Raw genomic sequence first — 27,710 nt, 5'->3', positions numbered from 1 at the left:
ATGTTGCTTTAGCAGGGATATGAAAATGAAAGCATTATTTTTCACACATTCAAAAGCAGCATAGTTACCTCTGGTTGATTTTTAGACAGTTAGTTGATGTTGGGGTGGGTAGGGGCCCGTTGTTAACAGCTGAGAAGTACAGGGGGCAATCACTGGCAAACTGTTGCCATGTCAACCACTGGCCAGAAACATTGTCTGGCTTCCTCTGTATTTCAACAGCCATCGGCAGGGGGCTGTAGAACAGCAGCACCACGAAGAACACCTGAAATGGACATGGTCATATGAGCTGAATCAAACTCCCCATAATCACTGCCACCAAGTGATGATGTGACATCATTCAAAAATTAAATTTTCCTTCCTTTGAAATATTATTTTTATTGTTAACTTGGAAAAACAACATTATTAAATGGATCTTTGATAAAATATTGCATTAATATGTGTTTAAAGGCTATTTTTCAAAAATATAACAAATTATTGAAATCCACCTATTTTGTACGTGGTGGCAGAGATCATAACAAGGCTGCTTGTAAAGGGAGATCACTATGTTGGATATTGGAGCTGAACATTTCAACTGGATATAGTTTTCAACCCACATAAACCATTTTGATACAGACAGTTGACCTAAAATTAAAACCTTGTAAATGTCTTAATGTAAAATGAAAAAAGACAGAACGCTAAGTGTAACAAAGTCATTTGAAAAGTAGCACAACATTGAAGGCCGACCAGGTACTGAAAGTACTGTACCGTAGTTGATTGCATGAAACAAATAAATATCTCCAACAAGAAAACTCTTACCTAGACTTTAAACACATCATCTGCTTATTGTGATGAAATATTCAAAAAGAGGCAGAAAAGGATTTGAAGCAATTTGACAGTCACCTTTTTAAATTAGAGTTTAAAATGCAACTGAGGTTCACAACTCACGTTAAGGTTTATATAAGCTGATATAATTCTGACATTTAACATTGACTTGAGACTAAATTTCATCATTTTTTTCCTATACCTGGAACTCATCTCCAAGGTCAAGGACAAGGTTGACCTGGTTCATGAAATCTGAGATCCAAATAGAGTTGGCATCCCCGTCATTGACATACTGGAGCGGATGGGCCTCGCCCTTCAGGCGTAACTCATGGTCCTTTGTGTTGTCAGGCTCACCATTCTTTATGCAGTAGTGTACCTGTGTCAACAATAGATTAAATGGATAAATGTTTATATCGAAATGTACCAAAGTAACATCCTCATGTTAAAATATAAAACTGATAACAATGGAATAAGCTATACAAAAATAACAACTTCAAGAATTCATATTTACTGAAGAACAACTATAGTGATATGAACGCAAGTTTTCTAGTAAATTGAATCTTTTTTATACAATATAGATGCTATAATAAAAGACTCAAAAGGACCCACCTCCAGTGGTTTGACGCGAGGGTGGGAGGCAGGGCATCGACAGCTGGACTGGACCCTGAGGACAGGAAATAAGCCTGAATAGTCGGCGGCTATTTCCCGGTTTGTAAGAGTAACCTCGTAAAACCTGAAGTCCTGCAGCCTGCCAAGAAACTGATAGGTGCCTGTAAATGAAAGAAAGTTATATTGTTGCCGATAGGTCAAGTTTCAACTCAGACTAGTATAAAGAGAGTTATATATTGATAAAAAATAATGATGCAAATAAAACATGTTAATATTAAACAAAAAATAAGTCGTACACAGGTCATTTTTCCTTCAAATAAAAAGATTAAGTGTTTTTTGATTCAATTCCCTTCCACCGATAAACTCATACATGTTATCCTGACTTTGAACTCATCAAACATTTATTTTAATGAATGACATGACTCTATAATAATATACTCACCACTGAGAGTGAGGCCGACTCTGACCCAAGAATCAGTAGCCTCCCTTAGTTGACTGGCCAGAGTGATTGTGTAGGCAGCTGAGAACCCCAGCCCCACCCCATTCACAAACACACTCATACGGGTACCATACACCTGTAATTGATAATATGAAATAAGGCGCTGCCTCTACGGGCTTGAAGTGTTATTGCCGGAAACACGTGTTCTACAGTACATCGCGGCAGGCATATTTGGCCTCTCGGGCCATCAAGAACAACTAGCTGTTTTATATAGACAAGTCGAAAAACTTTTCAGTACATGTTCTTTAAAGTTAAGCACAGAGCCTTAATATATGAATATTCATATGGCAAGGACAAAGAGGCTTTTTTGAATGTGCTTTTCAGCTGTATAATGATTTTGATATCGGGTCTACAGTCCAGTTACCAGAAAACCATTTTTTTTGAAGAAGTAAAAGATACAGACCATTATTTGTCCACGATTTAATGAATACTAGTATGATAATACAGGCATATCTCCATTGTTCGCCATCTTCCTTGCCACATACTTTGCATGATCTCTCAGTATTTTGATTAGTATTTAAGACCATAGTGAAAGAAATCGGCTAAGTAGTGTGAAGGAAATCGTTCCTATTACCAGATGTAAATCCTTATAAGTATTGGTCTTTCACACCTTCCATAAAGCAAGCAGTAAGTATTTCACAGTTTATTTAAGAGTCCTTAATTTACATAGATACACTGTCTACATACATTTATAAACTAAAGCTATAAAATATGAGATAAATATGCACATGGCCATCGTAAATGAGTAATGTGATATTCATACAGTTATGTAAACACAAAGAAATACACATTCCATACACAAAGTCTGGGATGGAGTCACAAGTTAAATGTATTATAATGTGGTGAAGCTAAACATTTTTATAGCCTTATAGGTTTAGTAAATGTTGCTGTATTTATCAACAGCCCTTAGATGACACCCTGTCATTGGTGTATAGCCACTTTCCTTATTCAACTTAAAACACACATGGCAAAGACATTCATTTGAAATAAGTTCATTATTTACTTGATTGTCACTTCCTAAGGCACAAATTTAGCCTCACTGCCAAGAGGCTGTAGGTTCAATCCCCACCAAGGACATTCTCTTGGCCTTTCAAAGTTTTTACTTAGAGTGCTTCATATAAGGTTTCAGCTATCTTTACAATCTAGCTAAAAAAAAAAAGAGCTTCAAAGTGAGCGAGTTCTTGTTTGAAGTTGAACAAGGGGCATTACTCAATAATTATTAAAGCCCGAGTAATATGTCTTACTACACATGTGTGTATTGTCTCTAGCAAAATGTTTACCAAGTTGAATTTGAATATTTTGAACATTTTTTGAGTTATGGCCATGTTTTAAGTTTTTACAGGACACCAACAAACAGAAGGGCTCAAGAAATGGTAAAACTCATTTTAATAGCTAGATAAAACAGTTTATGTTTAAAGCTTTCACCTGCAGTGCTATGTATGTCCATGTCTCGGGAGGTATGATGTCAGGGAAGGTGACAGTCAACAGTCCGCCACTGTCCCCGAGGTATACAAAGTTGAGGTGAGCCAGGCGCACGTTCAGCTCAAACACAATCTCCCCTGTTGTCTTGGAAATCTTCTGTATTAGGGTGCTGGGTTATGAAAGACAATGAAACAATTTAACAGGACTTTGTTTACAAATAAGAAGAATTGTATACTTAATGATGATCAAGCTTTAATTACTGCAATGCATACCGTAATTGAATAAACTAACTGTCAAGTCTGGAAAATGAACATTGAATTGAAACTACACTTGAACAACTAAAAGTAAATTACTGAGAACATGGTGGATTTGACATCATCAAATGTATAATAATATTGTAAATTGTGAATATTGTGCTTTAACAGGACAAACACTAAAGCTATCACTGCAGTGATTAATACTCCAAAAGCCAACTTCATAGGAAATGGCAGTGAAATATTTAGAAATCCACCAAAAAAAATTAACAAAGGGAAATGACTCTGTAATTAGCTGAAAGAGTTATTGATCTTGCACACAGCACTTCCTCTCATTGTACTTTAGCATTGTTTACAGTTTTAGTTCAATTCAATTCAGAAGTAATGCTTTGGACAAGAAAAAGTAGCAAAGGGCAACATCTCTGTAAATAGCTGAAATAGAGTTGTGGTCCTTGTACACTGCACTGACTGTCATCGTGCTTTATCATTGTATGAAGTTTAATAAATTTTAACTTTGTTTGGCAGAATATAAATGTAGATTATAGACTATCATACATAATGATGTTATTCTAATGCAAAACTCAAGTACTTCAGGACAAAAATGGATGGCGTTTCATAACAGATCAACACAAAGATTCACAATATTGGAAAGCATGACTGGACCACATTAAATCGGTCAGTGTTAATTAACTCTGAATACAAACAGACTTTTGTCTTGGCATCACATAAAATATTCATGGAACCCCGACTTCTTCATTGATTTACCATCTACCCGTGTTTGGGAGTTGTTGACTTATAACTGAGATTGTTTTGCCATGCTCATAAATAAATAATTAGGTATTCCCTTATAATTATCTCCTTATGATATATCAATAAAAGTTGAAGAGAAAGGAAACCAAAGTTCCTAGCTAAGATTTAAATAGTGCAATGAATAAAGGTACCTAATGTAGAATTATGTGAAACATTGATGCCTGGTGAACCCATATCATTTTAATATCATTTGAAAGGGTTTAATATGTAGAGGAATAATATGTCAACTTTATACCAATAAAAATATTTCAAACATGCTGTTTTGACTTGAAAGATTGAAAAATCCCTCATTTATCTTCTGATTTCTGTTGAAATAAAGAACAAAAATATAAACTGCCCTAAATTTATCTGTATTGATTGTTCAGACATTTACTTGATCAATTATCAGTAAGCAGTACCCTTTCAAATTATGCATACATGTTGTCATAGACTGATATGATTACCCCACATTTTAATTGTATCAGATACGTTACACAAGCTATTTTTCTATTATTTATCTATCCAGCTGACCTTCTCTTATATAAAAATACTAAAATTCTACTATTACATTATTAAAACAGACAACACTAAGCAGAATGTATACCCATTGTTGTCCCTTTTCTGCCAAATCCAGAGGGAAATCGTGAACTCCTGTGAGCTAGGGAGATTAGGGGTAACTGATGGAGTCACAAAACATATTGGTCCGTTCGCTATAAATGATGTTGAGGCTGACTGGAATGCACTGCCGGGGCGGGTGTTGATCGTGTCGAGAAACACACAGTTACTGAAGCCTGTGGTCTGTACTAGAAGGTTCAGGTATGTCGGCATTTCAGACCTCCCCGGGCACTGCTGGACACAGAAATCCTGGTTGCATGTGTCTACTGACATCGGGAATATCGAGCTCTTGCAATACGCGGATCGTTCCTGGACGCCACACGTTCCCTGAGATGGCTCGGTCAAAACTGGACGGTAGTAGCCCGCATTGAATAATGGTGGGAATGGACGGACATTTTGATTTGTTTGGCAACTGACATATCCAAAGTGTAAATAAACTGAGCTCAATATTAAGAAAAAATGCGAACATTTTGATAATGACAACAATTGTACACTGTTCAATTTCCATCGTTTTTCATTCATCTGTTTTCTATGAATGGGCATAAATGCAGTTCTATGTCCTGTTTTGGAATTTTCACTCATCTTTATATCTTTCTTAAAACACATCATTAAATCCATATTACTAGACATAACAACTTATTTACAAAATGTGACAACAGCTGACTCATTCAATTATAGCAGGTACATCTCACAAACTCATCAGTAACAATACTTCTTAGCACAATAAAACAGGATACTCTCTGCTACAAATGGGACAGGAATCAATGTTCTTATCCAATGTGCAATTTCTTCTGGTTGCCTGACCAAGGTATTGAACAATCCAGGAATCATTTGGAGACAGCTGGTCAACTTAATTAATCAATAAAGGCATCGTAGGTGTGATTTCTTATGCACGTAGTAGACTGTTTGTCTTTTGACTGCTGTGTATATTGAATTATTTAAAGCGGCACTCGTGTTTAAAATCAATATATACACATTCTGACATACATATATTTTGTGTGATTAACTTCTTACTAAATAATGCATTTATGGAAATTAAATATCAATTACTAAAAACAAGATTGTAACCGTGTATTTAATAGCTGAAAAGGCACAATTATAAAATGACTAGTGGGTCCTAAAGAATTACAGTGATCAACTATCATCTCATAAGGTAGAAATATTGTGTTTTCTGCACCTTTCTTTCAAATTAAACACCATCTCCTTTATTAGAACCATTGTTTAGGATATTTATTAGTTTTGGATAGTGTATTAATTGTGGTACATCTTATTTGGGTGTAAGAGTGCATCTTCATGTTTTCTACTTTGAAGTGCCATCTGTCAGTTATAAAAAAATGTACTTGTAAATAAAGGTTGGAGTTATTTGGACCCTTTTTAAGTGAATCATAAGAATGTTTGTCAATTTCAATGATACAGTATTATAAAGATGTATTTTATTTTATTTTACAAAACTGCAAAATGTTATTTCCAGTTTGTTGAAATATCATCAATTTTAGATGTATACATAGTTAATAATTAATCTTCAAGTGTTTACCTTCAAATGTAGCCAATATAGGATTTTATATCATTTTTACCTTTATGGCTACTTGTACATTATCAAGTTGATTATATGCACCAGTCAATTGTAACTACGCCCCCCTCCCCAGGTCTGGGGAATAGCGGGGACTTTGACTTTCAATCCAGCCAATCCCGAGTAAAATCCCCGCCCAGCTGGGACAAATTGCTGGTAAAAAACCCGCCAAAAGCCCCCGAACCCCAGGATGCATAGGTAAGGCCCATTCCCCGCTATCAAAATCAAAACCACCGCATTCACTCGGCACTTCAGGGCCACCTGGAAGGTCAAAACATGGGGGACCTGGGGGGCCGTGTTTTTTACAATTGACTGGTGCATTATAAGCTTATAAAAGGCAGCTAAAGCTTTCCTTGGAAAAAAAAAAGAACTCAATAGTTATTTTGAACTATTTTCTCCAAATAAAAATAGTCACAAAAACAATTTTCCATAAACAGAATATGAATTGGGCTACATTTTTAAACAAAACTATTTATAATACCGAAACATAACAAATACTGGTAACAAACTTTCTTCAACATCAATACAACATGGCCATTTAACTTGTACAAAACCATGAGAATCACATACAAAATAAACTTTGATTATCATTTATAAATGCAAACGGTAAACAGCATGCACAAATTCATGTTTCACTGTCTATAGTCTTGATTTTGATTGTACTTAATATGTCGATATCTTTAATAATGTAACATAAATTCATAACAAAACATTTTTAACATGAATTTTCATTCATAAGCCTCTACATTGCAATTTCTTCATAATTTACCTCAATATGTTTTATTGTACATGATTTTCATATATGACAGAATAAGCATGTTGACTTGACTATTGAGCTTGGTTATGGCACTTATTATTACACTAAATCATTTTTTAAATAATTCATTAAATGCAATTTCATGTAATATTTACAAGTTTGAAATCACTGATTTTCATCTAACATCAAATTGTCACTGGTAGGGCGCCATTTTGTTGTCATGGTTACTATGTGTGATTATGACAACCCAACAATCTCCTCAGTGTCAGGGTCAATGTCGATGTCGTAGAAACAAGGTCGTGTTGGCAGCCCAGGCATAGTGCTCATCTAAATTGTGTTAAAAAAAAAGTTGTTGTCAATCTTTTTATCATGCATTTTTATTATGAGGTAATACCGTAATTCAACAGGTCAACAATTTTATCATCAAGCAAGATTTGTTAAGAGTTAAAGTCCCATGCAAGTATGAAAATATCTAGTTTTAATAATAAATATCTGTCAAAAAAATAAATACCTGTCATGAAAAACTAATGAAACAAGGCATCATTTTAAAGATTTTCTTGAAAATAAAATATCACACTTACAGTTCCGACAAGTGGGTATATGAATCCGGCTCCGATGCTTGCCCGGGCTTCCCTGATGGGCAGCGTGAAGCCTGTGGGGCGACCTTTCAGAGTGGGGTCATGGGACAAGGACAGATGGGTCTTTGCCATGCAGATCGGCAAGTCGTTGAAGCCCTGAAGGAAAGTAGAATGTAAAATGGAGGTTGTATCTAATGTATTTGCCTATCTATTGGCACACGTAATAAACTTAAAGATATAAAAAAAAATGCTTAACAAAAGTCCACAAGGCATAGATTGTTCAAGGGTTTTTATCATCTTTTCTATGAATTTTTATTTAAAACGGCTTAGTGACAGTTTTATAAATACCGAAATATAAGTTTATTCTAGAATAAGAGTTTTTAAGGAAAAAGACAATAGAAGTAAAATTGCATCATTCTCCTTGTCCCAAAGGTATTCTCATCACATCTTATAGTCATAGACAAAATAAATCATTTTCTTAAAAATTGCTCAATTTATTTTCATAACAAGAACATTTTTGCTAAGAGAAGTGGACAGAAGGTTCTCTTATTACCTGTTTCTTGTACCTGGCTATCTGCTCCTTAGCCTCTGGTGACAGCTCAATGCCGTCAGCTCCGTATATCTCCTTCGCTATGATCTCGATCTTATCCTCAATCGGCAACTGTATTATTTAAAATGTTGGTCTAGTGTTATGGCAATATAATTGTTTTTATAGATGTTGCCTCTATTCCTACAAAGCTTTTCGTATAGTCAGATACAAAATGTTAAAATTTTCTGTTGCTTAAACTTACATTAATTCAAAGTTTTCTTTTAGCAAATAATGAGTAAAGGATTATTCATTGTACATCTGTCATAAAGAGACATAATCAAAAAGTAATAAAACCATATAAAGTATCCCTTGTCAGTAACGTTTCAGTAGATATTAGCATCAACTCACCTCAATATCATACAGGAACTTGAAGTTGCTCGTCTCTTGACACGCCCTGTCAACTGCTCGGGCAAGGTCAGTAGCACCCTTGCCTCCCTCGGCCCAGTGGTTACAGATGATCGCATCAAACGCCCCATTCTCCCGTGCCAGACGCTGGACAAGCTCCTTCTCTGACTTAGTGTCCGTCCTGTTGTGGGGAATATGAGGTCAATTAGTGGTAGTATGGTAACCCTTGCAATTTAGATGAATTTAAATGAAGCTTTTAATCTGTTTTTAATATTATTTAAAAGAATTACTTGCTTTTTAAAGACAGAAAATGTAAATACCACAAAGGGCTTTTATAGCTGAAACTTACTCTTTTCACTAAAATAAAGTTAGAAATGAACATACGCAAATCCATTGACAGCCACAACAACGGGGACCCCAAACTTGTTGGCGTTCTCTATCTGCTTGCCAAGGTTGGAGAAACCCTTCTCAAGCAGCTCCAGGTTCTGTTGCCATGGTTATGAAAATTTAAATAGTAAATTTAAGTTATGTTTTGTCGAAGGTCTCAAATGTGAGATTCTTAAAGCATAAGCAGATTAGTCAATAAAATGCTTTAAGGCATTTCATAAAAAAGAAATAATAGCAAAAACTAACCCAATTGGTTGTTATCAGTTTTTTTTAACATGGATACAATTTTACTTCTTCATACATAATTGAAATCACTGATTTAGCCTAAGAGGTTTGCTAAGGTTTACATCCTAAATAAGTTACAGTTTTTGACATATCTATTAGATATCTTACCTCCTCCGTATAGGCCTTTGGCAGAGGCACCCCAGCCACCACAGTGGGGCCGCCGCCATGCATCTTTAGAGCCCGGATAGTGGCGACTAGCACTACCGCATTCGGCACAAGCCCAGAATAGCGGCATTTGATGTTAAAGAACTTCTCCATACCAATGTCTGCACCGAATCCTGCCTCAGTCACTTTTAAAATACACAAAGTAGACTGATAAATTTTCTTTTATTTCAATAACCAATTTCCTTTATTGACTGATCAAAGTGTAGAACTTTACTTGAAGATTTATGCTACAAAACATTGGTTTAAATTATCACACCATTGCATGCATATGTTTTGACATACAATATATGGAAAATAGTGTTTTATTCAGTATCTCCTAATCTAGAAGAATTTTACCAACAAATCCGTCTTTTCCCACCAGCTTAAGGGCAATCTTGTCGGCCAGAATGGAAGAGTTGCCGTGGGCGATGTTGGCAAATGGACCAGCATGCACAAACACTGGAGTGCCCTAATGTACACATGTATGAAATAACCACTTAAATAATAATTCAATTATAAAAATATTGTAAAAAAGGAAATGATGAGCTCAAAAAATTATTTCAATCTTGACATGTACAAATGACCAGTCAGTGACAGGAAAACAACATCATTGTTTTGACCGCTCAAATGGAGAAAATGTAACACAGCACTGTGCAAATTTAAACCAACAACTGAATCAATACCAAACAACAGCAGTATTCAGTACATACCTCTAGAGTTTGCATTAGGTTTGGTCTGATAGCATCCTTCATCAACACGGTGAGGGCTCCACTCACCCCCTGGAGAAAAGTCAAAAGAAAACAAATTATTTTATTACAGGCTAAAAATACTATGGCATGACTTTACTTTTTAGTTCAGTGCAGCTTATTGGCGACCATTTGAACCTCTACTTGTAGTTTAGTAAGAGTTGCTATTTTGTAAGTATTCATGATCACTGATTATTTCAATTAAATCATGACTGACATCGTTGTCATGAACTTTCATTATTATGAAGTTTTGATATATAACTAGTGATAAATACTTTTGACTTGACATCATAAACAAATAGTACTGATAATGTGCACGTAATAAGAGGACTTCTGATGTATTTAGGGCTGTAAATCATCAAATAAGTACTCACCAAGCCTCATTTTAGAAGACCTGTTACTCATGTTATACCTTTTATTTATGACATTACTTATTGTGAATACAACAAATGCAGGCAATGAACTACAAATTCAACACAGTTTTTCAAGAAAGTCCAACATAGGACATGTATCACATCTTAAGAGCATTAGTTCATCCTAAAATCCTTCACCCACCAGATCATCCGCGGTGACAGGCACACCTGCCTTACTGCTGGCGATGACCATGTTTCCAAGTCGTTCCCTCATGTCCTGGAGACTGGTGGTCAGTGCGAGAATGGCCATTATCTCACTTGCCACTGTGATGTCAAACTGACACACGCGTGTCTTGCCCTTCTCCTGTGGGCCCTGGCCAATTGTGATGCTTCGCAGAAATCGGTCATTTGTGTCCATCACTGAAGTGTTTCATAACTTTAAAGAATATTCAAGATGAACTATTTACATGAGTTTTAAATGGAAAAAGAGAAAAAAGTGGTTGCATACACTGCGCTCAACTATATGCCACTTTGTCTTAGAAATGAATACATTAATGATGTAATAATATAATGTGTCTGTCAAAAACAATGTAAAAAGGGCCATAATTTGTTGTAAGCATAATATGGTGATATGTAACCTAATAGTGTGGTAGCCATGCACGATTGTATGAAGTATAAAGTCAATTGAATGAAAAGTATTGGAGATCTGAGATAAAACCCCAAGTTGCCCTAAAACTTTAACCGAACTGTGTTAGTCAATCAAGGTCCATAATATGTATAAAGGACACTATGGAATTATGTAATCTAATTGTTTGATGGCCATTCATGACTGTGTGAAGTATAAAGTCTATTGAATGAAGAGGTTTTGAGATCTGAGTTAAAACCCAAAATTGCCCTTAAACTTTAATCAAACATCAAACTTTTTAAGTTGATCAAGGGTCATAATTTGTATTTAGGTTAACATGGAGTTATGCTACTTAATTGCGTGATTGTTGTGCTCAACTGTGTGAAGTTGATATCCATAGAATAAAATGACTTGGAGATCTTAGTTAAAACCCCAAGTTGCCCAAAACAACCAAACTTTTTAAGTTGATCAAGGGCCATAATTTGTATTTAGGATGATATGGAGCTATGAAACCTAATTGTGTGATAGCTGTGAAGAACTGTGTAAAGTATGAAGTCAATTGAATGAGCAGTATTAGATATCTGAGTTAAATCCCCAAGTTGCCCTTAAACTTTAATCAAACCTTTTAAGTTTACCAAGGGCCATTATATGTATTTAGGATAACAGAGTTAAGTTACAATATAAGTTACCTTATTGTATGATAATTCTACAATTGTCTGAAGTATGAATGATTAAAAGGTATAGTAGTTATTAGTGAAAATCTCAACTTGCTCTAAAACTTGAACCTGTCACAATGTGCCCTTAAACTTTAACTTAAGTTCCTTAGTCAATCAGGGATCATAATATGTATAAAGAAAGATATGGAGTTATCAAACCTGAACAACTGCGTGAAGTATGAAGTGAATTGAATGAAGGGTTTTGGAGTTATAAGTGATAATACCAACTTGCCATAAAACTTCAACCGAATGCCAATGCTGGGGCAAGTAGTATAGCCCTCCTTATACTCCAAATACTTGTATCAAGAGACAAAAAAGAGCTGAGCTTATAAAATTCCCAAATTTGCATATGTAGCGATAATGTTTTGTCCCTAATTGACAACTATTGAGACTCAAAATGGACATAAAAAGCCTGGCTAGGGTATTGACAGTCTTGGGATGCCAACGTTATCCATTCCAAGACATTTTACACCAGAGGCCATTTTAAATTTATTCAAATATATCTTTTGAACAAAAGACGCCCCCTACCTCTCTGCCAGGTGATTGTTTCCTGGTCAATGTCTAACCTCACGAATGCCTTCACCTCCTCCTCCGTCAGCTCATCAGGGTTCAACTTCTCTATACCAAGTTTCTGAAAGGCGAATATGAGAGTTATCTTTCCAAACCATATAAAACTTTTGTAAGAAAATTTGTCAAATGGTGAATCGATATGCACAGTTTCTTCCTGACAGGAAAACTGGACAGCTAAGGTAAAAAACTAACTAGAACTCTGCGAGTCGGATGTGTCGCCTGACGAATTATTTACTGTCGACATTATAGCTGTTAGATTGGCATTTTATTCATTTATAGACAATGATGTTGCCATTTAAGTTTCAAATATAGGTGGCATTTGAACTGAAGGTAACAACGTTAAGACGGACAAAAATTAACAACGAAAATTAACAAAGGGCAATAACTCTAAAAAATATGGAAGATATGCCCCGGACAAAACTTTAAGTATGAAAATTAACAAAAGGCAATAACTGCTGCCGCCGACCAAAGGAAACCCCTTTATGTCGCCTAGACAGACGACACCAAAATGAATAAGATCTTAACTGTACTGTGTTTAGAAAATGTATTATCAGCCAGCTAAATTTGGCTACAACTTCATATGGTTCAAATGTTGTCTTATACCTTTTTAAAAAAATTATTTAAATAAAAACAAGGTGAAACTCTTATTGTATCAGAAGTGATTACACAGCATAAGCAGAAAAGGTATAGATTTGTATCAAGCTCTTAACCTTGAGCCTACGGAGCTGAATCTTAGCAAACTCCCTTTTCCCCTTGCTGGAGGGCACCAGTCTCTTGTAGAGGGCTTCATCTGTCTGTGTGGCCTCGTGGAACATGCGAGCATCAAGCTGGGCGGCCAGCAAATTGTTGGCGGCAGTGATGGCGTGGATATCACCTGTCAAGTGGAGGTTGAACTCCTCCATGGGAATCACCTGAGAGTAGCCCCCACCTGCAGCTCCACCTGGTAATGGGAATAGAACAGTTACAGTTAGCAGTGAGGGCGTGGATATCACCTGTCAAGTGGAGGTTGAACTCCTCCATTAGAATCATCAGAGGGTAGCCCCCACCTGCAGCTCCACCTGGTTATGGGCTTATGTATGCAAACTAACAAAACAAAATTTACCATACCTGAATAAGAATGATGACAATGGTTGTTTTTGTAATTAATGTAATTTCCGCTAGCTGCATAAGAAGTCAATATCTTATCAATGTTTTATCAGTAGTAATGTTTAGTATTTTCTTGATACATCTCACTCCCAGTCCTTTTTAATTATTGAAACTCTAGAACACATGAAAATAGTGAACTGTGCGCACACCCACCCTTAATGCCGAATGTTGGTCCCTGAGATGGCTGTCTGACACAGGCAAACACATTCTTGCCCACGTGGGCCCCCAGGGCCTGGGTCAGCCCAATGGTTGTGGTACTCTTACCCTCACCCAGGGGTGTCGGGGTGATGCTAAAAGATTTGAACAGATCATAAGTACTAATAAAGTATTATTTTATTTTATTTAACTCATTTCCATTTTCTGTTGTATAAAACCTTTGTATAGACATAAAATATAGCTATCACACAGGTGATGAATACCTTCTAATGTCACCTGGAGACAGGAATGGAAAAATGTTGTCTTTTGGAATTAACAAATGAGCATGTGCATTATAAAACTGATCTACATTATACTGTTGTTAAAGCAGGCTTACTAATAATGTTCATGCCATCTTTTTTCCATAACTCTTGTAAGAGGAAGTGAAATGTCACACAAAGTGCACTAGCACAATTTCCCATATTGAACAACAATCCTATCTAGTTTTATGTGCAATACTTTTGGAGCTACATGTTACATGCTCTACACTTACTTTGCAGATATTCAAAACAATTGTTTTTAAATATTTAATAGCCAAATACTGCACCAGAGTATTTAAAAGATGCAGAGTGCATAAGAATGGAGTGTTTAGGATTCATCTGGAGATTCTTACAGTCAAAACAATTGCACCATTAAAACTCCAAACTTATGTGTATAAATAAGTATAAAGTGTTACATACCCAGTAACAACCACATATTTCCCATCCGGCTGTGTCCCAAGCCTCTCGAGCACCTTGAGGGACACCTTGGCCTTCAGTTTCCCAAACAAATCCACCTCCTCTGGCAGCAGGTTGAGCTCCCCAGCCAGGAGGCTTATCATCTTGGGCGTCTGGGCCTGGGCAATATCAATGTCACTGGGCACTGGGCTCTTCAGTGCGAGTTGGAGAGGGGACAGCTTCCAGCTGCTTGATGCCTGTAACATGTAAAACTTTACAGTCAGGGTCATAGCTAGGCTAATTTCTGTAATGCATCTATAGGGCCTTGTACTCCTCGGTTCTAAAATCTGTTTCATGTTGTAGGTTAAAAATGATCTTCTACTGGCAACTAAAATTAAGCATTTGCATAAGAGAGTATTAACAACTACACACCTGGCATTGAAAGCTTAAAAACAGAACTAGTACCTGGTAATCCAACTGATGGTAATCCTACTGATAATGAATATTGTTAATAGCATTAATTCCTCAGAATAATTACAATCTACCACTGTTTTACAAAGTTGTTTCAAAAGTTTTGAATACTTATAAACGAAAGTAATATTAAAAATAAGGTAATAACATATACCTTGGCCACATTGAGGGCTTGTTTGGCCTGGTCTAGGGTGTTTTTCAGAAGCATGGCCACAGTCATGGGCCCAACACCCCCTGGGACAGGAGTGATCCAGCCCGCCACCTCACACACACCCTCATAGTCAACATCACCCACCAGACGCTTGCCTGACTTGCGACTTGCATCTGGAGAATAAAAACACAGTAACTGAAAAATTGCATGAAACAAAACCCAGGCAGCATGTTTTTTCCTGTTGTTTGTCTTTTTTATTCTATAAAACATAGTAAACATATGATCATATTCCTGCTCAGTAATATGTCATTAATTCCTTAAGATAGCGTATAGGTGCCTTATATGAATGGCATATATTTTTTCATTAAAAAAACTATTTCTTTTATTTACACAAGATCAAACACATCATTTGTAAAAGTATGTTAAAACTGAGTCAAAAAAATTAAAAACCATTCACAAAAACATGTGACAAACACTGAAGATAAATGGTTAAGTAGTGTTAAAATTTATATACCAAAAAAAGGCAAACTAGCTCTGCAAAAACACACTTCACTGAAACACAGTATTGATATCAAGTTGAAAGGAAACAGCAGGAATCCATGTATGCTCCAAAACACTTACCGGTATCATCAACGAAAAGGCCGCAATTGTAATACAAATACAAATATATCAGTAGAAGTTGAATGGTTGTAGCAATATTATAATTGCAATCCCATCAGTAGCTATTAAGTATTTCTCTGAACAAAGGGTGTGACAGACTTTTTTCTTTTTAATACTGCAGGATATTTGTCCCCAGCTGATAAAACTCCTGGAGATTTGGCATGTAGGAAAAGTTACTGGGTACAAGCTTCACTGGCAGGGACACATACAGTCATGTTCAAACGATTGGTATGTAATGGCTTCCTGATTACACAAAGCTCTCCTAAAGCCTAGATTTAGGTGATAAGATGATTTAATGCAGGACCAGGTATATTCAATAGCACTGCGGAGCGACATTCAACTCTCGTCTGTTGTTCTCCAGACAAACAAGGGGAATAATTCAACAATTATTAAAACCAGATTTATGGTCCTTCCTGTATGTGTCTGAATGTCTCTGGCTACCTGTGTACTAGGTTTTATTTGAATATCTCTTAAAATATCATCATTTTCGGCCAGTGTTTGCAAGACAACAATGCTGCCATGACAATGATGACAAGGTTCAGACAATACTTTAACTTCTTTCATAAAACAACAACAGATGAGCGATCTACAATCATAACGATACAGGAAATAATTTAACTATCTGGTATTGTATGGGAGGCAAAAGGCAACATGCAAAAGAAAAAAGTTAGTCCTTGTGAAATACAAATGTACATGTACATCACCATGGTTACCTTCATTATCAGAATCAGAATCCTCTGTAACAAAATTAATCAATAAAACATTTCATTGAACAATATTACATGCCTTTATAGCCTTAATTTTCCTTGTTTTATGTTTACTTTTATAAACTATAAGTCTATATATTATTATATATATAATCCGAGTATTCCTACTTAATCCTTATTCATAAGAATTTCTAATTCATCTATACTGTAACATCTCTGATGGTTAAAGCATTGTTTTGTTTCTGCCAAAACTTAAGAAGAAATAATTATGTGAAATGTGAACTAATCTAAAAGGACAAATCATACACAAACAGCAACAATATTGTATCAAACTATAAGACTAACAACAACACTTCATCATGCACAATAATCCATGCAAAAGATTCATATTGAAATTCACAGTCTATTCCCCCATCCAACTATCCCCCCTTCTCAAACACATCCCATATTCCTACCTGGTATGGAGTTGATCCCACAGTCAATGACAACAGCCCCAGGCTTGACCCAGTCCTTCTGTACAAACCGTGGTCGCCCTATAGCCACCACCAAGATGTCCGCTTCACGCACCTGTTTGTATAACAATATACCCTAATGTTAGAAGCTCCTAGCTTCTTAGCTTTCCTCAGTGACCAAATGTGTTTAAATTTTGTCTTTTCCTTATTTATTTTTTTAAATCATGTTGTTTTCCACAATGAAGGATTTAGCTCTTTTGGCTTAAACAGAAGGCTGAATTACTTCACTCAAACACATCGTACATTGTATATACAATATATAAATTCTTTATCAATTAATCTGTGCAGATACCTGTTGCTTCTTATGTGAGACGTCAAAACCTGACAACACTTTCAATTCATTAAAACATATATATTTACAAAAACTTTGAAATTGAAAGTAATTGGAATATAACACAAGACTCATCAATCAGCTGTATACTGACCACATCAGGGAGGTTGGCTGTCTTGGAGTGACAGACGGTGACCGTCGCATGATTCCAGGTTAGAAGATTGGACATTGGGGCGCCCACGATCTTGCTGCGGCCAATCACAACTGCACGCTTACCAGCAACCTCAATACCTGAATAGGATGCTGTAAACTTGTCCAAGCAACAAAAACAACATATTTCACAAGGATAAGGAGCTGTTACTGTATCCAGGCAAACAAATAAAATAATCTGCAGTTTCACCAAGAACTTTCAGTTGGCAACCTGTGTATTGCACACAATAGGATGAATATTTGTATAAGTTATTTCAAAATTCTCCATGCATATCAAAAAAGAGCGCAGCGCAGTTGGCGCCAGGTGTCCCCTATCGGTTTAAAGCCTTGTGAAAAGGATAAGCGTGTCTTAAGAGAATCTCCATGAAAAACTTTAGCAAATCCTACCAATAAATCAAAGTTGTTTAAGAGACCCCAGCCCATGTGATAGTGAACTAATGGCATTTACAGTAAACTTTATCCATCAAAATGCAACAGTATTAGCCTTTACCTACCAGATCACCCATGTCTGCTTTTCACGTATTGCCCTCTATCCACATACTGAGTTTGATGAACCTAGCTTTGATACTTATTGAGTTATCACAGGACCAAATTGGCTATATTTTTAATAAGTCAAGGGCCATAACTCTGCATTCCATTGTCTGACGAAAAAAAAAAAAAACTAACGTGCATAATCTCCATATTGCCCTCTTTTTACATACTAAGTTATATTAACCTAGGTTTGATACTTTTTGAGTTATCAGTGGACTGAGATTTTTTTGGACAGACGGACGGAGGGTAAACAAATCCTTGTCGGAGGGGACTAAAATATAACAGACAAAAAATGTGACACCCTTACTGGACATCAACAGACAAGACTGTTAAAATTCAATGTTATGGTCCATGTTATAAAGGCAACATACCCCTGGTAATGTTAAATATTTTATGTTATTCTTCTGGAAATTGATTGTCATTTTTATGCATGCTAATACTTTACAGGCACAATATCAAGCAAGCTGTTTTCTGCTCCTACCAGATTTCTTGATGAGTTCGAAACAACCTCTTGGTGTACAAGGAACGATGCAGTCAGCCATGTCACCCCTCGCAAGCTTGCCTGCATTCTCCTGGTGTAACCTACAGTGCAGTTTAAACATATCTGGCTTGTGTTCCATGTAAACAACCAAATCGAGAATCAAACTAGAGCTGTCACAGGAGTGACGAATACCCCCAAATGCCGCATGGACACAGGAATGGCAAACCATTCCTTTGAAAAGAGGCCATAACTCCAAGGTTACTGCACACTGCATCTTCTTTTATCATGCATGTATTGTTTTATTTAAATCTGTTGAGTAATTTAGAAGTTACACTGCTGACAAGAAAAACTAGCCTTTCATGAGTTATCGTCCGGAAACCGTTTTTCTATTTTTATTAACAGTGACCTTGACCTTGGCCCCACCAGCCCCAATATCGAACTTGACCTGTATCTTCTGATGTTACACATGTGTACCAAAAATTGTTCAAATCTGTCTAGCCTTTCATGAGTTATCGTCCGGAAACCGTTTTTTCTATTTTTAGTAACAGGGACCTTGACCTTGGCCCCACCAGCCCCAATATCGAATTTGACCTGTATCTTCTGATGTTACACCTGTGTACCAAAAATTGTTCAAATCTGTCAAGCCTTTCATGATTTATTGTCCGGAAACCGTTTTTCTATTTTTAGTAACAGTGACCTTGACTTTGGCCCAACCAGCCCCAATATCGAACTTGACCTGTATCTTCTGATGCTACACATGTGTACCAAAAAATTCTCAAATCTGTCTAGCCTTTCATGAGTTATCGTCCGGAAACCATGAAAACCGACAGACCGACCGACCGAAAGACCACCGAAAGACCGACCGACAAGCTCACTCCTATATACCTCCTCAAACTTCGTTTGTGGGGGTATAATTATGCCAACTAAAGCTTAAGGTCGTTAAACAAGAGAATGTTTGTTATGCAGCTGACAACATAACGGTAGTAGTTTATCTACATGTAGGTAAAAACTACACCATTCTAATAACAGTTAGCAACGAGAACTGTAAAACTAAACAAATGCTATGAAAACAACAACTGGTATGTGTCTCACATTTGTATTGCTTAACTAATATTAGAATTCTGAAAACAGCCAGATATGTCGGTACTTACCCATCCACATCCTTTTCTGGTTTGATGGTGTTTGTCACCAGGTGGGTGTCCACCGGGCTGGAGGTGTCCAGGGGAAGCTGGGGACAAGGAATTATACATCATAGGAAGAAATAATGTATACAAACAGTCTACCAAATATTGATGAACCTCCAGATTGTAAACTATATGAACATATATACATGTTTTACAAGGGAACAACCTATGACATAAAAACGGTATAACATCGTGCAAAGCAGACAGTATTTTGCAAGAAAACTGAAAAAGGGAAATGACATTAATATGTACCTGCACGATGATGCCATGTACTGTAGGGTCAGCATTCAGTCTTTCCACTGCCTGAACAATCTGTAACAAATTGGCACAATTTACTTCAGTACATCTATTCTAAAGTTCGGCTAAATATATTTGTTTTTGTGCACAGGCACATGTTATACATTTGAATAACCAAATATTCATCATAACATGTGATTCTCTCACATTCAGTCAGTTCATATAACTACACATGAATAATAAGGGCTCAGCAATAAGATTTAAAACTCAAACTAATTATTATATATATTATTTGACCATTTTAACAAAATATGATTAAACTCATGAGACTAAACTATACGTACGTCTTGCTGTGTGGCTGTGTTGGACAGCTGAACATGCCTGGCATCCACTCCGACCAAAGCAGCATTCTTTAGCTTCTGACCTATGTACACTGTTGAGTCCTCTCGACCCCCAACCTGCATCAGGATTTAACAGTTCTTGAGATGATTTGTAGTTGTAAACATTATGAAACTAGAGATTGCTTTTTTGAAAAAGCGCTTGTCTGCCCTATTGTGTGGTCGTAGCTGAGAAAAAATAAATGATGGACATGAAATTTGTAATTTTGGACTGGAGAAGAACCAACAGTGAAGTTTGGTTTATTCACCCATATAAAATAGTGAAGAGAAAAAAGTGTTGTTGATTAATCTTGGAAAATGTAAACGAAGTTGGTATTGTATGAAGTTCCTGGGCGCAAGCGTTATTCAATTATTGATCGGATACCATTTTTCAGCTTTGATATACTGATCACAAAATCATTTGGGATCATCTACATGACCAACTTGTATACCAAGGATTAAGTTCCTGGGTGCAAGCGTTCTTTAGTTACTGAGCGGAAACCGTTTCTTCACCTCAAGGTCTAGGCAACCTTGACCTTTGACCTAGTGATCTCAAAATCAATAGGGTTCATCTACTAGTCATGACAAACTAGCATACCAAGTATGAAGTTCCTGGGTGCAAGCGTTCTTTAGTTATTGAGCAGAAACCATTTTAAAGCTTAAAGTCACCGCCAACATATCGTTTTTTACCTGAAGGTAACCTTGACCTTTGACCTTTTGATCTCAAAATCACTAGGGGTCATCTACTAGTCATGACCAACTAGCATACCAAGTATGAAGTTCCTGGGTCTAAGCGTTCTATAGTTATTGAGCGGAAAAGAAGTGTGACGTACGGATGGATGGACTGACTGACGGACAGGGCAAAAACAATATGTCCCCCCATGAATGGGGGAGACATAATGAACTGCACAAATTGCTATGTGCATCTGGTGGGGATTGAACTCAAGTCTCCTACCATGCAGACTGAAATTCACAAGCATCACCAAGAGTGAGGTGACATTACATTGATCAATACACATAGCGAGGCAACACTTAAAACATTTTTCAGTGGTCAGAAACACCAAGGAAAAACATTATTTCATTAGATGAAGTTGACCTCTCAACTTTATTTGTACTTAATTGTGGTCTCCAAACTTTTAAAGTTTCAGCACCTTTAAAAATATCAGTCCAATATCAATTTCAAAATTTATTTTGCTGATGTAAACATCTTTATCTATCAAGTTTGACACTGAAAAGAGGCCACTCATGACAGTAGTTATCTTGATAGTATGTGTCTACCACATTAAACATGTGCTGTATTTGTTTACCTAATGCCTATTAGATAAAACCTTTTTGTTTTTCATTACAGAGACCTTTGAATGAAATAATTAACCAAGGACAGGTGATGACAGGGTAAATGAGCTGTTGCGATATTGCCAATAAGATAAAGAAATAAGTTAAAGAAATGTCTTTCAATGATTGCAACATCTCAAAAGAACCTTAAAGCCTTTAACTTAAATAGATTTACAATTCCCAGAGATATATCAAAATATTAAATAAGTACTATTCTTCATTTTAATCATGTGCGAAATAATAAAAAGAGACTTAAACCAACTATCGTCTAAATGTTCATCATTACAGTTTAAAGAAGAACAGAGGCAATCATAGTTCTCTTAGATGATAATGAATAGTTTCCTGACAACTACCATCTAATTATCATTAAAACCCAGTGAATGTGAGCCAGTGCAGTGCATCAGACCTTCACTCAGCCATTTCACGTTCAGTAAGCTCAAATGTTACCTCAACATGACAAAAGTGAAAAATAGAGGTGCATATCTCAATACAAAAGTGCATTTTAAGACTATGACTTGTACCCAAATGGTACACGATACATTGTACTTTCAAGAGTACTTTCAAGACTATACAAAGAAGCCACATCCATTTCTTTATCTCATTGACTATAGCATATTGCATCATGCAATCAAAGGTAATCGGCTGTATTAATTCTAAAAACTACAAAATGGGCAACAAAATATGCTTCCTGTAAGGATGAAATTCACATATTCTTGTATGCGTTGTCCAATATGCAAATGGTTAGAGCCCTCACTTCACAAAAAGGCATCCAAGGTTTGATTTTCTGCCAAGCATTACTTAAGTTTGGTTGGTGGTCACAAGGACAGACAAGCAAGGCACTCCGGTGTCCCACCACAAAGACCTCATTGTCGTGCACCTTTGTGTCTATGGGAGTGGCTTAGTCTAAGTTCATATAGCGTTCTTGCCAATTGTTGAAAAACAAACAAAAGTTTAACTAACTCCTTGAGTTGTGTTGGTGGTCACAAAGACAGACAGACAAAAGCAATAAAATGTTTGGGCTTCATATTTTGTAATATGAATACAATATCATCCCCTATACCTGTACAATAGCAAGGCCTGGTTTGAAGGCGGGGCAGCTCTCCTGGATAGAGGAAATCTCTGCCTGGATCTGGCCCCGAATCTCCCTGAAACAAACAGCAATGCCTCATAAGCATTTTTATCATACAGAAAGCTTTTGTAAGTGTTCTCATGTCAATGTTCAGCCAAAACAAAGTAACCACTTGGAACAATCTACCTGTGGAACAACTTTGGTGTTTAAAATACATACCACCCGTATGTTTCTTCCCCAATTTTGTCCTTTCACTATCAAGCGTTAATGGTTTTAGACTGTCAAGCTTTTTCATTTGAAACTATTTTTTGAATTATTCACAATAGTATTCAATCATAAAAGTGCCAAGGTGCAGCTTAAGTGTTTACTCATCACCAGTAATTAGTACTATGCATTATATTTTGAGTGATTACATTATAAAGGCTTAATTACGTGTTTTAAAAGGCTTAATTATGAGTTTAAAAGCATTTTTCACTAGGTTTTAAAGGGCGTTATTTCAAGTTTTAAACAGCATTATTATATCTTTTAACAAGAGCCGTCGTAAGACAGCGCGCTCAACTACGCCGCTTTGTCTTCGAATACAATAACGATGTAATAATACTAAGTTTGGTCTCTTTATAACCTAACTAAAATTATTCGATACATAAGGTGACTTTGATGCTGCCCTCCCACCAGCCCGCCCAAACAATGATGCAACTCATTCAAATAACTTGATTTACCATTATGAAAATGTGGTTAAGAATATATACAAATATGCCTTTCAAAGGAAATAAAAAAAAATATAAAAAAAATAATTCAAGGGCCATAATTTGTATTTAGGCTTAAAATGGAGTTATGTTTCTTGTTGTAAGATGGTCATAAATAATTTTGAATTTTATTAAGTGCATTTAATGAACAGTATTGAAGTTTTTTTTATTAAAATCCCAACTTGCCATTAACTTTAACTTGCCTAAAACTTTAACCTAAGTCAATCAGGGGCCATAACTTGTATTAAGGATATGGAGTTAAGTAACCTCATTGGGTGATGGTCCTGAACAATTGTGTGAACTATTGAGTCAATTGAATGAAGGATATAGAAGTTGTTAATAAATATTCCAACTTGCCCTTAAACTTTAACCTGAGTTCCATAGTCAATCAGGGGCCATAATTTGTATAAAAGATAATATGGAGTTATCTAACCTCATTATGTGATGGCTCTGAACATCTGTGTGAAGTATTAAGTCAATTGAATGTATGGTATTGGACTTAAAAGTGAAAATCCCAACTTGCCCTAAAACTTTAACCGGACGCCGACGCTTGGGTGAGTAGTATAGCTAGTGTTGGGAATCGGTTGCAATTTAACTATCGATGATCGGTTCCACTAAAGTAACCGATTATCGATAGCACAATCGGTTTTTAAAATACTAGATAGTACACGAGTTGTAGTTTTAATCATGTACAGTATTAAACTCTTAATCATTATATGCATATACCTTATGTCTATGATTGAAGTTATTAAGTGTTGTTGTATAAAAAATAGTTCATTTTCTTGCTCATTGTTGCTTTCATCAGCCATTTTGTTAAAGATGACATCTGAACACTTACTAATATTTTTTTTTATTATTATTATTATTTTTTATTTTTCGATAATCGATTATACCTAAATACTATCGATTGTCGTCGATTTCAGGCCCAACCAATGGATTTTCGATTATAATCGATCATCGGAACATCACTAAGTATAGCCCACCTATTCTTCGAATAGTCGAGCTAAAAATTGATTATTTTTCAGTGGCTTTTATAGGCTTTCATACTTTTCAATTAATTTTAAAAAAAAAGTTACTAAATAATTAGAGCAAAAATGAAAAAAAAAATGCAATGTATTCTAAAGAATATATTTTTCCCTTAAGAAAATCCGGATCTATTGACCGGCTACCAAACTGTTGACCGGTCATATAGCAAAAACTATTAACATGATTTATATAGAAAGTCACATAATAAATATCTATCATGACCAGATTTACAAAAATAGAGTATTTTCAAAATGAAATACATCTTATGTGCAAAATGGTAAATTTAAAAAAAACAATTTTCACCATGTTTTAAAATAAGGTTACTTAGGTAATTACTTTTCTATTTTAAACATTGCAGCCAAAAATTCTTAACATCTCTGTTTACATAGATGGTGGGTTATTTAATTTCACTCTGTATGACATTGACCTGCCCTATATCATATGACACCATTTAGTACTGTTCAAACATGACTGTAGTCTAATTCATGACCTTTAGTGATCGACATAGTAAGAAGCAATATTTTTAAATGAAATAACAAAACTTGTGATATTCTTTTTGTCTGAATCTTACTGCTGTTTTAGCATTAAAAATTAAGCTAATGAGTAATGACACACTTAGATTGTGGATAATATAATTATAGCATTTTGGAATCCTTGTTTACCCATCAAATTCCACATGAAACATTTCTCTATCTATCAGTATAATTATGAAAAAAGTAATATGCATGTAATCTTTTTGCAGTAACCATGGTGATTGGAAATAAAATTGACAGGTGTTAGAAAATGGAAACCCTTAAAGAACTGCATAACCATCTAACTGGTCCAGGATCAAGGGCTGTCTCATAAATGCCATGTAACAACTGATTGGTTCTCAAGCTATAATGCATGTAATTCATATCATTTCAAAAAATAAAATAAATTTAATAAACTTTCAATTTTCAGAAGGTACATGTTACTACCGGTATGCATGTGTTTTAAGAATAAAGAATAATGCCGCAACTGGACTTTCTTAAAGTAATATTCAAGAAATCTTGACCACAAAATCATGATTATCTTTCCATGAATTTTGTACAATTTAGTTTGTACTCATTTGCTCCGACCATTAAGATTTTAAATAAAACATGTTTTTACTTTTAGAAACTACAAAATTATAAATTTTTCTAAGTGGAGAAGATACATGGTCAACAAAATCAACAATTTAAGTCTGCAAGTATACATGTATTTTTTAGTCAAAGCTCTGTGTAATACTAATTCATATACCAGACATGGTTATTTCTGGAAGAAGCGTCCATGACCCAGAATAAGGTCATTTTGTGCTTTCTTTTTTGGCAATATAGCTTGAAAGAAATGTTACCCACTTCATTCTTGCAGTAAACCATTGGATTTTTGGAGGTAAATGCTTGCAAAATGTATGCCTATTATCAAAACCAATTATTTTTCGTAAAAGATAAAGTATCAATCTCACACAATACTGACACTGAAAGTGATATATTTGTCTTTGAAAATGGGCATATCAGACAAAGCTCTGCTAGGTTTTAGTATTTATAGATTTATTGCAAATGATATTGGACTATTCATTTCTCATTAGGCTTTTAATTAATAAATAACAAAATATATCGTTCCTTCTTGTTCTCAAATTATCAGCAATACGCAAGTTTAGTTTCTGGGGCACCTTGTAATGCAGCATCATTGTACATGTACATGTATTTAAATGGTTCTAGCAACCAATTAACAAGTCTAAATAATTAGACTATATTTGAGAGATTCTGCGATATCAAAATCTTCAAAAATGTCCTGGCATACAATTTTTTGGACTACAAACTGACATGAAGCCAAACCATTCTGCGATAAATTATACCTGTCAAACTCATGGATAGATATTAAGACAAACAAATGCACATGGACATGGATTCAATACATTCTTAACAAAAAAGGCCTGAAATTTCTTTTAAAAATTTCCCAAATATTTCAAGGGTCTTTTTCCAAAAATGGAATGAAAAATCACTGTTAGTGATTTCATCTTGTCATGATTTGCATTCTCACATAGAGATGACAAATGCTGCCATTGCAGTTTTATACACCATGGCTCTGTCATTTATCAAAATAAATGATTTAATTCCCCTTTTATTCATTATACAAATATCTCTCCAAAATGGACATCAAAAAAATAGTGCAGTAAACCATTTGAAAAGTTCATGACTTGCTTATAAGATAAGGATCCCAGACTTAATGATAAAAACCAAAAAAGACATTTGATTTAGGTACAGACAAAAAAATAGCAATATTTTGGTGCTCTTTTAACTTAAGAATAAGTGGCTATTAAAAAAAAAGCATTTATATATATGCTTTTTAGGTTCAAAAAAGTCAAACATGAAAATGCATAAAAGAAAATATTTTTGTATCTACCTATATTGTGCGCCTTTAAAGGGACTTGCTCATGTTTTTGTTTGACAAAATAAAATGTGGCAAATCTTTAGAAGTGTTAAAAACTAAGATACCAAAAGCTGAAACCCTTTAGCAAACGCTGATATATATTTGCTCAAATATCTTTGAATACCACAATTTTTTAGCGTTACTAATGCTAATGGTCACTTAATTAAGGCTTTGTTGTTGCATGATTGATTGATTGACATTATCATGTAATGTTATCAATGTATTGTTAAAAGGTCAAAATATCCATTACTTTTGTATACAGTACATGTAAGTGCTGTTTTTTTTTTATATATATCTATCAATATTCAGCCCTAAGAGAAAATGTGTCATAGTTAAACTAATTCCACATTTCTACATGGTAAGAGTGTATTCCATCCGGCTTTTATCTAGAGAAATTGCTACCTGACTGTTCAACCGTCTGCTCCAAGTCCAATGGCAAGCAATGATTGTCATTGAATTTCACAACGTGCAAATAAGTATGCATCATGAACATTTACAATAAAGCGATGACATGTATGTAAGACATTCAGTTTTAAAGAATGAAGAGTAACACTATCAAATACACCTACTCAGATACATCTTTTCCGCTGAGAATTTGTGCCATTTCGAATATATTTCACTACACCACGATTTCAGCCTCCTGTAGGGTGATTTCTCCGAG

General features: G+C 35.5%; 2 protein-coding genes across 4 annotated transcripts in view; both read right to left on the bottom strand.

Moving 5' to 3' along the window:
* LOC128208236 (usherin-like) overlaps positions 1-2,567 on the bottom strand; it is a 58,500-nt gene extending 55,933 nt beyond the window's left edge. For both annotated transcript variants that reach the window (XM_052911712.1, XM_052911713.1), the window contains exons 1-5: positions 2,484-2,567; positions 1,853-1,985; positions 1,411-1,571; positions 1,004-1,177; positions 69-262 (exon numbers count right to left, since the gene is read on the bottom strand). In XM_052911712.1, the coding sequence (XP_052767672.1) occupies positions 69-262; positions 1,004-1,177; positions 1,411-1,571; positions 1,853-1,970 (647 nt within the window). In that variant the 5' untranslated portion in view covers positions 1,971-1,985; positions 2,484-2,567. The remainder of the gene's footprint in view (positions 1-68; positions 263-1,003; positions 1,178-1,410; positions 1,572-1,852; positions 1,986-2,483) is intronic.
* Positions 2,568-6,324: 3,757 nt separating this feature from the next.
* Positions 6,325-27,694, bottom strand: LOC128208871 (C-1-tetrahydrofolate synthase, cytoplasmic-like). 2 transcript variants are annotated; one of them, XM_052912539.1, is made up of 23 exons: positions 27,619-27,694; positions 22,836-22,920; positions 20,411-20,524; positions 20,082-20,141; positions 19,797-19,873; positions 18,646-18,746; positions 17,578-17,714; positions 17,096-17,207; positions 16,647-16,670; positions 15,277-15,446; positions 14,676-14,908; positions 13,954-14,090; positions 13,365-13,594; positions 12,613-12,715; positions 10,946-11,163; positions 10,355-10,423; positions 10,002-10,113; positions 9,609-9,790; positions 9,213-9,313; positions 8,832-9,009; positions 8,448-8,555; positions 7,898-8,050; positions 6,325-7,643 (listed from the first exon to the last, which is right to left on the bottom strand). In XM_052912539.1, the coding sequence occupies exons 1-23, from the start codon at positions 27,651-27,653 to the stop codon at positions 7,554-7,556; spliced, it is 2,829 nt and encodes a 942-aa protein (XP_052768499.1). In that variant the 5' UTR covers positions 27,654-27,694; the 3' UTR covers positions 6,325-7,553. The 2 variants fall into 2 exon arrangements, with proteins under 2 accessions (XP_052768499.1, XP_052768500.1); XM_052912540.1 differs by lacking the exon at positions 16,647-16,670 and having other exon boundaries at positions 6,326-7,643.
* Between the last annotated feature and the right edge of the window lie 16 nt (positions 27,695-27,710).

Source organism: Mya arenaria, chromosome 11 (assembly GCF_026914265.1).
Source record: "Mya arenaria isolate MELC-2E11 chromosome 11, ASM2691426v1".
NCBI classification, from domain to species: domain Eukaryota; kingdom Metazoa; phylum Mollusca; class Bivalvia; order Myida; family Myidae; genus Mya; species Mya arenaria.
The sequence above is the reverse complement of the archived record's forward strand: the minus strand, read 5'-3'. Positions and strand labels throughout refer to the sequence as shown.